This window comes from Chroicocephalus ridibundus, chromosome 19, assembly GCF_963924245.1.
Source record: "Chroicocephalus ridibundus chromosome 19, bChrRid1.1, whole genome shotgun sequence".
NCBI classification, from domain to species: Eukaryota; Metazoa; Chordata; class Aves; order Charadriiformes; family Laridae; genus Chroicocephalus; species Chroicocephalus ridibundus.
The window spans coordinates 7,124,251-7,136,728 of record NC_086302.1 but is presented as its reverse complement, the minus strand read 5'-3'; the positions used below and the strand labels follow the sequence as shown (position 1 = coordinate 7,136,728).

Below are 12,478 nucleotides of genomic sequence, written 5' to 3'. Positions count from 1 at the left end.
ATTTGACCTCATCCAATAAGGTAAAGCAAGCCAAGACGAAATTTCAGGCCTGACTTCTAAGCTTTTTAAAAATGAATAACACAAATGCCAGAATCCCTCTGTAATTTGCAAAGGATTGAAAGCAGATCACCTTGAAATAGGATTTGTGAAACCAGATGCGATAAGCAGGTATTTTTGGCGGCGGTTTGCTGTGTAAGGCTTGACGCGCTTCGGAAGCTCACCGGTTCCCTTCCCCTTGTAGGTCCGGCGGTTGTTCCTCACCAGTACTATGGAGTTACGCCCTGGGGAGTTTATCCTGCCAGTCTCTTCCAGCAGCAAGCTGCCGCGGCTGCCGCTGCCACGAACTCGGCAAATCAGCAGACCACCCAGCAAACCCAGCAGGGCCAGCAACAGGTAAGGGCTGGGATGCTTTCCACGTCGAGTCATTTACAGGGAACACGGCAGCTTTGAAGAATCCCGATTTTTTTTTTTTATTTTATTTTTATTTTTTTTTTTCAATGACCACTGCCAACACTCAGAGCCCTTGACCTCTCTTAAAAATAGGAGGAGAAACATCTGTATGTTCTGTTATGTCATTTAAGCATCACGCACGTGGAGGATAGCGCACATGCACTCGTGGTGGTGAATTATTGCCTGTTAATGCTTTGCAAAACGAATAATCTTGTCAGTTTTGTGAACACCGCTGAGCGACGCCGTAGCAAACTGGTGTGCAAGTGGAAATCGTCGTCTTGCGCTCTGTTCTCATGCCCGTCGCTGCAGCTTGAAGGCCACGGCAACAATGAAGACCCGTGTCAAGTGCTAAATATTAATAAGCGTGTTCTCTTATACCGCAGTCCAGTAGAGGACGCTTTTTTGACAACGACTAGCTTTAAAAGGGTCAAAATAACGGCGGAGTGAATTGGTTTCGAATCCATGTGAGGAGTTGAAGACAAAAGATGAGTTGCAAAAAGAAAATGCTGAATTTGCTATATTTACAAGGCAAACTGTGCAGCTGTTTTGCTTTAGTCTGCACAAAAATTTGGAGACTTTGACACCTAAAAAGACAAAATTGATGAAGTTAGTGAAGGTTTTTCCATATGATCGGCTGTTACCCCTTTAAGTGTGTTAGAGATCAACATTGAGATGGGCAGCTGTTGTTTGAATGGTATTTGCTTTTTTTAAAAAAAACAGTGAAGAGTTCACACCGGGAGCTGATAAGGGGAACTTTTTCCTTACTTCTGTTCTAAAGGGTGTGTGTTTGATGGCTCCGCACCATCCACCTCTTCTGCCTTAATCCCCGGGCAGTGACGGCAGATTGCGTTCTGTAGCCTGGGCTTTTTTCTTCTGTTGAAAATTGTTACGCAGCTTTGTGATGAATCACTCTGTAATTTCTCGTTGAGGTTTGTGGGGTTTTGGTTTTTTTCCCCCCCTATGCTTGGAATTTAACTAAAGCATTTTAAAGGTCTGGTATTTAATAATAGTTGTACCTCTGATGCAGATGACACAAATGTGAATCAAGCAGAAGGTGGAAACTGAGAGACTGGTACGAGAATTAAGAGAGAGTAATGATTTTCTTCCTCAACTGTCGCAAAAAGCCATCTTTAAACGTTTTACAGACTAGTATGGGAGTGCAAATTGTTGGCCTGCTATTTAAATCAACTTTGAAAAAAAGAAAATAATCCAAACTTTCAGACTAAACTGGCGGTTGCTAAACCTGTGTAATGAAGTTAAATGCTGGGAGGATGAGCGGCGTCCTGCCGTCCTTGTTTTGGTTCTTGTTCCCCTTGGCCAGGCGGTTGGATACGCTCCGCTTTTCTCCCTCCCCACCCCAGCAGGGTCCGTAGGACGGGTGTCGGGAAGCGGCCTCGGGCTCTTGTTAGCCGGCCGGCTCTCCGACATGGCCCTGGCTGGTTTGGCTGCTGCTTGGTCCTCGCCTGACCTTGGCTTTATACAGTTTTATCGGCCTCTGTCCCATGGTACTTCCTGCTTGGGAACAAAATGGCTTTGTTATCCTCCCGAAAAGTGAGGTGGCTCCTTTTTCATAGTAAAACGAAACCTTCCTTTCTGGTCCTCGTGTGTTTTGAGACAGCAATTAGAGTAGATAGCAACTGGCAGCTGAATTTATTAGCTTCGGCTTTAAAAACTAGAGCAAAAACCATGTTTGGTGATATTGTAAGGCCTTTTCAGGGTATAAAAGCAGTGAATTTTCACGCCAGCGATTCTGGAGCAGCGATCGGGAGGAGAGCACTTTGCTCCTGATGAAGTTAATGATCAAACCTCTGCAGCTGGTGGGTCGCGGGCAAGAGGATGTCGGGCAGAGCCTCCCGCACGGACCCCGGCGCAGGTACAGCGGCACGGAGAGGGTGTAAAAGCCATTTACGCTGTGGCATTCAGACCGGGAGCCTTTCCCCGTACGGGAGGTGTGTGCTAAAAGAGCTGCTGCAAAAGCTTAGGCTATTAAAATAAAAACTACCGATCATCAGTAGCCTCTATGATATTTTTCATTACTTTTATAGCCATGAAGCAGGCGTGCGTGGGGATGGCGGGTATTGTTGGGAATGCAAACCTGCCAGCCGTAAGAGGATACAGTGTGTATTTTTTTGGATGAAATTTGTCTAAGAAGTGCTGAGGTGAATGTTTTTGGAAACCCGGAGCGATGATTATGGACAGTTGATTTGTGATGCCTAAGACATCTTAATAGCGGATTTATAAAAAAAACGCCAAGATTTCGCTTCCTGCAGCCTGCCATCCATGGCGCGTGTTCCGTGCGGTGCCCTTGCACAGCGCCTGCTTTTCAAGCAGCTGCAACTTGTGAGACTCCCGAGGCTGAAGAGTTTCGTGTTCAGGCTTCCCCAGCGATGGCAAATTGGGATAAACATCGAAATCCGTTAACTCCAGTATCCTCTCCCAGTCTCTCAGTGCGCAAAGTCATTTCTTCCTTTTAATAACTTTACTGGGTGACACAGCCGGTGTTAATTTTTGCAATCAGTCACGCTGAGTGCCAAAGGATGGCTTTTTTAATAAGCTGACCTCGCTGGTGGGTGCAGGCTCTTGCATCACCACGTTGAGTAAAAAAAGGCTTTTGCAAACAAAGCCCGTCGCAGGTAATTACAGGAAAGGTCAGTTTGCCATCTTCCCTTTGGAGAGCAACGTGTGCTTCAACCACAAGAGCTACGTATAAAAGACGATGTGTGATCTTTGGTCATTATTTCCAGTGAGTAAGTGTCATGCCGTGTCACTGGGCCGCTGTTTTCTACGGGGGCTGGAAGCTTGGAAAAACCCATGTCAACCTTGTGTCATCGGCCCCCAGCCCCCGAGTCGGGCTTTTTAAGGTTTCCGCTCAAGTGGGCTTTCGGCAGTGCTGCTGCGGCAGAGACCAAATGTCATCTGGGACGGGGCAGATGGCTGCAAGCACTTCTGACAAAAGATGAGGATTGAAGGTAGATCAAGAAACGAAAGAGGTCAGATGATGAAGCGCTTCCAGATCATGCTCAGTAAGCCTGGGAGGGGACGTCTTATTTAAATTCTTGGCTGTGAGGGTGGTGAGCCCCTGGCCCAGGTTGCCCAGAGAAGCTGTGGCTGCCCCATCCCTGGAGGGGTTCAAGGCCAGGTTGGATGAGGCTTTGAGCAACCTGGGCTGGTGGGAGGTGTCCCTGCCCAGGGCAGGGGGTTGGAACTAGATGATCTTTAAGGTCCCTTCCAACCCGAACCATTCTGTGATTCTATAAATTGGGTCTTCTGCGCTTCCCAGGTGTGAGGGCTTGTGTTGGCGACGGCAGCTCTGTCCCCAGGGAAGGGGAGGGGTTGTCCCATGCTAGTTGTGCAAGAACTCGCCATTCAATGGCTGCGGCTGCTCCTGCAAGTGTCTGATGGTTGCGCCTTGCTCCCAGGTCCCAAAATAAACAGATGGCTGTTCCTCTGTCTTCTCCAGGTTCTACGCGGAGGAGCCAGTCAGCGTCCTTTGACCCCAAACCAGAACCAGCAGGGACAGCAGACTGATCCGCTGGTGGCTGCTGCGGCCGTCAATTCCGCCCTGGCCTTTGGGCAGGGGCTGGCAGCAGGGATGCCAGGTAGGGCTCCGAGGGAGCTGCACCTTCCGCGGTGTCCCGGGAGATCGAAGAAAATTACATATCTTGTGTCTGTGCGCGGTGTCGCATTTGCCTGGCATTCAGCAGTGTTTTGCGTTTATTGTTTTTCAGTTCTAATCTGCGCGTGTAGAAGGCATTTTGGAGAGGCTGTTAGATGTGAACCTCGCTACCTGTGCAGCATTTCAGCTAAATTAGAGTTTAGATCCCTGTGCCACAGGTGAAAACAAACGTTACAGGCTGTATTGCTGTACGGGTGCGTTAGTTGCTTGCGTACTCCATAGAATTGGTGGCTCCTCTTGGAAGCTGCTTTCACATTTCCCCGTGGATCATGCCAACTTACGGGGTCTTTACTTTGAAACCTCAGAGATGTCCGAGTCCCGTTCATTAGCCCTGTCTCTCCATCCCTGCCAGGTGCTTGACTTTAACGGGATACGGGCTAAGGACTTCCCCTTCATAATATCCTCCAAGCAAATACTAGCGGCTTAGAAACAAGAAAAGGAAACAGAAAAAAGGAAGCAGGATTTTATTGTAATTTATAATTCTCCAAGAGAGGAGCTACCGTATGAATTTGAGCTCTGGTCCGTGAGGCTGTGTGGGACAAACGCTTTTGACACTCAGTTGTACAGAATATTATTGTAATGGCAAAGGGCAAACGGAACAATTTTTTTTAATAATGTGCAGGTATGTCCCACTGGTCAAATGTGAGAGAACGGGATTATTTTGAGGTCACGTCTCCTCGCTGGAAGTGTCATATGGTGGTTACAGAGGTGTTTTTTTTTTTTGTGGTTCAAGAGGAATGTTGCTGTATTAAGTTACAAAGCTAAATGTAACGTGCACGTTTCCAAGCAATCTGCAGATTTCCTTAAATCTGCTTTACTGGGGGGCTTGGGGGGTTATATTTGCAAAGCCAATATTCACGGAGAACGTTCTCTTTGTGACCCCACCATGGAGAATCACTTTTTTCCTGAAAGTCTTATTTGAGTGTAGAATTCCATAGCAAGGAACCTAAAGAGCTATATACTGATGACACATATGACACATCGGCTATATTTGCCGATGAGACAAAGCTGGGGGGGTGGCTGACACACAGGAAGGCTGTGCCGCCATACAGAGAGACCTGGACAGGTTGGAGATTTGGGCAGAGCAGAACCTTATGAAATTCAACAAGGGCAAGCGTAGGGTGCTGCACCTGGGGAGGAATAACCCCCTGCACCAGGACAGGTTGGGGGTGACCTGCTGGAGAGCAGCGCTGTGCAAAGAGACCTGGGAGTCCTGGTGGACAACAGGGTGACCATGAGCCAGCAATGGGCCCTTGTGGCCAAGAAGGCCAATGGCATCCTGGGGTGCATCAAGAAGAGTGTGGCCAGCAGGTGGAGGGAGGTCATCCTCCCCCTCTGCTCTGCCTTGGGGAGGGCACATCTGGAGCGCTGGGTCCAGTTCTGGGCTCCCCGGGTCAAGAAGGACAGGGAACTGCTGGAGAGGGGACAGCAAAGGGCTACCAAGATGCTGAGTGGACTGGAACATCTCTCTGATGAGGAAAGGCTGGGGGATTTGGGTCTCTTCAGTCTGGAAGAAAGACGACTGAGGGGGGATCTTATCAACACTTCTAAATACTGAAAGGGTGGGTGTCAGGAGGATGGGGCCAGGCTCTTCTCAGTGGTGCCCAGCGACAGGACAAGGGGCAACGGGCACAAACTGGAACATGGGAAGTTCCACCTAAACATGAGGAGGAACTTCTTTTGCTGTGAGGGTGGCAGAGGCCTGGCACAGGCTGCCCAGAGAGGTGGGGGAGTCTCCGTCTCTGGAGACATTCCAAAGCCGCCTGGAGGCGTTCCTGTGCCACCTGCTGTGGGTGACCCTGCTCTGGCAGGGGGTTGGACGGGATGATCTCCAGAGGGCCCTTCCAACCCTATGATTCTATGAATTTACACAGAGGGCAATGCTAGTAGAGTAGGTTTGGGGGGGAAAAAGGCTTCTCTACCTGAAGTCTTAGCTCGTATCAAGCTGTAGACTGTTAATATGGATTTTTATTATTTTATTTTTTTTTTTTGCTTCAGGAGAAGCAGAGCTGCTGTTGCCTTTTCTTTTTCCATTCAGATTTTCCTTTAAAAATCTTATGAAAAAAAAATTCTACTCACATGAAGACGACTGATGTACCGTGCGTTGCGTTGGTTGTTACCTTACGTGTGCTCCCGTCATCTGCCTCTCCAGGTTACCCAGTGCTGGCTCCTGCTGCTTACTACGACCAAACCGGTGCTCTCGTGGTGAACGCGGGGGCCAGGAACGGCCTGGGGGCCCCCGTCCGCCTGGTAGCCCCCGCTCCCGTCATCATCAGCTCCTCGGCGGCGCAAGCAGGTGAGTCCTGGTCCCGTCAAGTGAAAACTCTGCTCCATCCCCGGCGGAGAGGGGAGCTGGAATGCTTTGGGCTCTGCTGGCGATGATGACACCCTTGCCCTCACCGAGATCCCTGGCGGGGATCGGTGTTGAGAGCATCCTCTGTGCTCACTGTGGGCTGAGCCTCCAGAAACACCCTCAGAGAGGCAGCGTCGCGTAAACTTTATTATTTTGCAAAATTTCATGACAGTTATTTAAACGTGTCAGCTGGCATCTAGTTTCCCACGTGATAAAGAGTTTTAGCCTGTGTAGAACTCCCAAATGATCACCTTGCGTAAAATGTTACGTGCCTGGCCTTTGCCATGAGTTTTTTGGGGTTTTATTAGGGTTCAAGTCCAAGGCTTGAAAATGATTATTTTTTTTTTCCCCTTTTTTTTTCCCCAGCCGGAATCTGTGCGTGTAAGCGGTCTTTGCCAGTGTTAGCAATAGATTATGAAATAGGCCTTTTAATTGTTTCCTTGTATTTCTTGTTTATTTTGCTTTTTCTTTTGCTCTGAAACTGGCTGAAAAACAAAAGTACTTGGTTTTGATGTTGTAGCACCGCAGGATTGTGTTTCGTGGGCTAAAGGACAATTTTGCTTCTTTCAAAACTTGTGTTTCTTAATTGGATGTTGCTAAGTGTGTGGCTGTATTGATTTGAATCTTAGATCTTAGGAGAAAGGGAACATTTTTGTGTGTTTGATCTATGTAGCTCTAATAACACAAGCAGCAGTGATAATAACAAGGCGTTGTTGGTATTCGGTGGCTCTGCGCAAGACTTGCGGAGCTCAGATATAAACTAAAGAGACTTTATACCGAGCTTGATGCGAAAGGGAGTTGTTTTTTTTTTATCCTGAGAGGAGAGAATAAAATGTAGAGTAAATAAAAGGAACCTGCTAAGTTTTAACGTCCAAAACTGTTATGAAAATGGATTTTTTTCAGTCTATACTTCCAATTATTTATTTTTTTTTCTCCAGCGGTTGCAGCGGCTGCAGCTTCGGCCAACGGTGCCGCGGGCGGCCTGGCAGGAACGACAAACGGACCATTTCGCCCTCTAGGAACTCAGCAGCCCCAACCCCAGCCCCAGCAGCAGCCCACCAACAACCTGGCATCCAGCTCGTTCTACGGCAACAACTCTCTCAGCAGCAATTCCCAGAGCAGCTCACTCTTTTCTCAGGGCTCTGCCCAGCCTGCCAACACTTCCCTGGGATTCGGAAGCAGCAGCTCTCTCGGTGCCACGCTGGGCTCTGCGCTGGGAGGATTTGGGACAGCAGGTAAGAACAGCAGCTTCTTCGTGGGGGAAAAGAGAGAATCACAGAATGGTTTGGGTTGGAAGGGACCCTAAAGCCCACCCAGTGCCACCCCCTGCCCTGGGCAGGGACACCTTCCACCAGCCCAGGTTGCTCCAAGCCCCGGCCAACCTGGCCTTGAACCCCTCCAGGGATGGGGCAGCCACAGCTTCTCTGGGCAACCTGGGCCAGGGGCTCACCGCCCTCACAGCCAAGAATTTCTTCCCAATATCTCATCTAAATCTCCCCTCTTCCAGTATAAAACCGTTCCCCCTTGTCCCATGGCTCCCCTCCCTGCTCCAGAGTCCCTCTCCAGCTTTCCTGGAGCCCCTTCAGGGACTGGAAGGGGCTGGAAGGTCTCCCCGGAGCCTTCTCTTCTCCAGGCTGAACCCCCCCAGTTCTCTCAGCCTGTCCCCACAGCAGAGGGGCTCCAGCCCTCCCAGCATCTCCGGGGCCTCCTCTGGCCCCGCTCCAACAGCTCCGTGTCCTTCTGCTGTTGGTGCCCCAGCGCTGGAGGCAGCACTGCAGGGGGGTCAGAATCATATGGAAGGGCCCTTTAAAGGTCTAGTCCAACCCCCCAGACCTCCAACTCTGGTCTCCCCTGAGCAGAGGGGCAGAATCCCCCCCTCGCCCTGCTGCCCACGCCGCTGGGGACGCAGCCCAGGCTGCAGGGGGTTTCTGGGCTGCCAGTGCATGTTGTTGGGTCGTGTGAAGCTTCTCACCCACCAGCACCCCCAAGTCTGCTGCTCTCCAGCCATTTTCCGCCCAGCCTGGATCTGTGCGTGGGATTGCCCTGACCCACCTGCAGGACCTTGCTCTGGGAGCAGATGGCTCCCAATGCAGTTCGTGGGCTTGTGAGCCGCCAGAGCTGGTGCTGGGACAGGGAGCTCCAGGGGGCTCCTCTTCATCCCTCCGAGGCTCCATGGAAGTTTGCCTTTAGAGACTGCTTTGCCTTTCAAAACCTGCAGCGCTTTCTGGTGAAAATTCTCGTAGTAGATGATATATTAGAAGTAGCAAAGTCATGAATTTATGTTGTTACACACGTTATCAGTCGTCCCCTTGTTGCTACAGGTTGTGTTTTTAAACAGCTTTGAATTTCCCTGCCTTTACCCGCGTGTGCTTGGTGGAGAAACCGGACTGAGAGGGACTGGCTGCAGAGTGGTGCCCAGTGTCCTAACTCTTAACCTCAGAATAATGGCTGGGTAACTCTTTGTGATTTTAAAAAAAGCTGATCAGAGGTGATTTCCGTGCTTTATTCTGGGAATTGTTTCTATCGTATACCCAAAAAGTCACTTGTTGTGGTCGCAAGAAATGCGACGTATATGGTTTGGTTTGTTTGTTAGGCACTTGGAGACAAAGATATTTTTTGCAGTATAAAACCAAACCAGAAAGAGGTCTGCGGGTTGGTTTTTTTTTTCCCTCCTTAGTTTCTTTTTTTTTTTTTTTGAAGTAGAACAATTGTTTTAATTACTGCTTAGTCTCAGAGGTAGTAATTATGTCCTGAGCTTTCCTGCTTTCATCAGTGTGAAGGGCAAGTTTAAACCTGCCTTTTGAACCTGCTCCATCAGAAAAAAATGGAGGAACATACTGCTTCAAATCACAGTTGTAACTAAAAGTTATCCTAAATATTTTTCTTAAACCCAGCCTGAGAATTTGAACCATCTTGGATTCAGGTAAACACAACATTTACTTCTTTCACTTGGGTTTTTTTAACTAATCCAATTGAATTACAAGTTTGCTCGATGCCAAGATGCACAAACTTGTTTTCCCTCAATCAATGAATAAAAATGCGAGGCATTTTTGAATAGAACTTGTGTGCAGTCATGGAGAATGATTAGTTCATTACGGTTAACAATTTCACTATTTATTAAACAAGATTTTAATGCAAAATTGATTTTTTTTTTTTCTCCTCAAGTTGACAGTGCGTTTAAAGAGTTTGTGTTTGACTATCGAGACAGCTCTTCAAAACAATGTTGGGTTTACGTGTTCAGTTGAATTCTGATTTCCATCTCAATAAAGCTTGGTGCAAACAGAAGCTGTTTTCTAATATAATGAAAGGTGAGCAGAAGGATTTCAAGTAAACGTACGCGAAGCTGTACACGCTCTTAAGTCAACACGAACAGATAAAATCTCACGTTGGATTTGTTTTAGCTCTAATGGCCAAAGAATAAATACGAGGCAATGCTTGGCGGGCGAGCTAATATCTTCTGTTGGACTAAGTGGTAGGGGAAAAGGGCTTTGAGGTGTACAAACCTTCTTCTGAAGGTTCGCAAGCAAAGCGTGAAGTGGTTGTGTCCAAAAGCCAATGCGTTCGCTCTCGTTCCGTTCTGTCCCTTCCTTTCGGTAGATTTTTAGCTCCTTGATCTTTCTGCCCGTATGTTTGTGGGTTTTGATGTGTTCTATCACTATAAAAACTCCAATGCTATAAATGCAAAAGCAGGATTCAAGCTGATTTGTTAAATCAAGGATTTCTGCTTAAAACAACGTGGTTTTAATTCACGCATTCCATTTGGGCATATGCAACACCCTTAGGACAACAGGAGCCGGGTGAAGCTGTCCCTGGGTGCCGGTGTCCTGTCTCTCCAGCCTGTTGTCTCGGGCAGTGTGTTGACATCAGGTAATTTTCTCTAAATCTCCTCTTTTTCAGTTGCTAACTCCAACACGGGCAGCGGCTCCCGCCGAGACTCCCTCACAGGGAGCAGTGACCTGTACAAGAGGACATCCAGCAGTTTGACACCTATAGGACACAGTTTTTATAATGGCCTTGGGTTTTCCTCCTCTCCCGGACCTGTGGGAATGCCTCTGCCCAGCCAAGGACCTGGCCACTCTCAGACCCCACCTCCCTCCTTATCTTCACATGGATCCTCTTCGAGTTTAAACCTGGGTAAGAGCCACAGCGTGGGTGTCCCCGCACTGTGCCTGGCTGCTCTGCTGTCCCTTGGCACGGGGACGTGAGCACCTCGCTGCTGGGGAGGTGACGTACCTGCTGCCTGGTCCCTGCTCGCGTGCCGGTGGCGGGGTCCCGGCTTCTGCAGAAGAAACACCGAAGCAGGAGTCATGGCGCTGACATGATGTGTTTGTCTCACAGTAGTTCAGCTGTTAACAGGAAGGCTTCTGGATTGCCTCCTTGTTTCCTCATCTCTAAATTAAGGATAACGTTTCCAAGTGCTTGAAAACTTAACTGCTTTTCTCGCACGGATCTCGGTAAAGGCACCAATTGTTTGTTATTCTTGAACAAAACAGATATGGAGGGCTCATCCTCATTGTCAAATGTTTTTTTTTTTAAAATACCCGTTAAGTTTTCAATAATAAATTGCCGAGCTTAGAATACAGTTGCTTCTTGTAACCAAAATAAGCGGTGTTATCTGGAGCAGCACTGAGCTTTTAGCTGAGGATCTGGTGAGTTTGCTTTTGAAAACTTCCCATCAGTGCGGCCTTATCAAAAGCACATTAGCACATGGGAGAGGCCTTCTCAATTTCGGTAAGATACGTTACTTTACGCAAGCTGCATCTTCTGGAAGAGCTTCTAGTGGGTGGAGAGCTTTTGCATATGATCAAGTAAATATTTAAAATAAAGAAAGCAAATATTAAATAGTAAAGCAATGCTCATCTGAACTTCCACAAGCGTTCGTTTCCAGGCCTCATAAGGAAACAAGACCGGTTATTCATGGCATCTGCACCAGATAATTTAGTACGAGTTCAAAAAAATCACTTTGCTTTGGTTCTGTCACGTTATCTGTCTGGATTTAACAGAACTTGTGGTTATCAGAACAGTTTGCCATGCACATACACGCTCATCAAATACTATATCATGTTTATTACATGCGTGTGTGATGAATTTGATTCTGGCTAAAGGTTAGCATGGAATAGTAATAAATGTGATTTTTTTCAAGATCAAGTTTAGATTTGCCACCTTTCCTTGTTCAGAGCTTTAGTAGAATTGGAAGGGTTTTAGCTTTATTTATGCAGCTGTACAGTCCTTAAGCTGACAGTTAAATGGCTACAATAAATTAACGCTGAAGACTAACCAGATTCCAAATCCGACGCTAGAAAAAGCCTGTTGCCCCTGCAGGCAAACGAAAGAATCTTAAAAACTGCATCAGGGAAAGGTGAATCCGTTTGAGAACAAACTCTGGAAAGAAAGCGGAGGTACCATGGGCCGTGCCCCAGAGCGCCTAACGGGGCTCTTCCCATCCCCGCAAGATATTCCTCTCCTTGTAGCCAGGCTCCTCGGTGCCTGACGTCGTGCTGGGTAGTGCGGCAAGAAAAATCCCGGCTAGAATAGCTCTGCATTTGCCTGGCTTTCACCTTGAGATCCGTAAAAAGGTCATTTTATTTTTTTCAGTTGCTCTTTCACCTGTAAATGTAAGACAGCGTTAAATGTAGATGTAGTTTCCGCTGCTTTATAAAATAAGTTTTACTGCTACAAAACCAGCACAGGCGTTGTTTTTCCTCATAAGGAGATCGGGGGTGACTCCTTTTCTATTTGGGAGTGCTGTCAGGAGTAGTTTGTGATAAAGAGGACGAGGAGTATTTCTAAACATCTAAAAATGAAAGGACAGATGGAAACACCCAAACGTGTTGTTTACGAAAAGGGAAATTGGAGCAGTCGGCTTCGGCACCACGGCCTACCGCTGCGTTGCACGGGGGGAGACCACCTGGGGCGGTCCCTCCGAGTACCTTTGGTTTCAGGGTTACACCGGGACATGAGAAGTTGGCATTAAATCTGACTTGGAATCGGCAAATCCG

The 12,478-nt window shown here is 47.9% G+C and overlaps 1 protein-coding gene across 7 annotated transcripts in view; it reads left to right on the top strand.

Annotated features, from left to right (window-relative positions):
* Nucleotides 1–12,478, top strand: part of PUM1 (pumilio RNA binding family member 1) — an 84,040-nt gene that overhangs the window by 53,340 nt on the left and 18,222 nt on the right. For all 7 annotated transcript variants that reach the window (XM_063356175.1, XM_063356169.1, XM_063356174.1 and 4 more), the window contains exons 10-14: nt 242–393; nt 3,911–4,049; nt 6,279–6,422; nt 7,418–7,714; nt 10,377–10,613. In XM_063356175.1, coding sequence (XP_063212245.1) covers nt 242–393; nt 3,911–4,049; nt 6,279–6,422; nt 7,418–7,714; nt 10,377–10,613 — 969 coding nt within the window. The remainder of the gene's footprint in view (nt 1–241; nt 394–3,910; nt 4,050–6,278; nt 6,423–7,417; nt 7,715–10,376; nt 10,614–12,478) is intronic.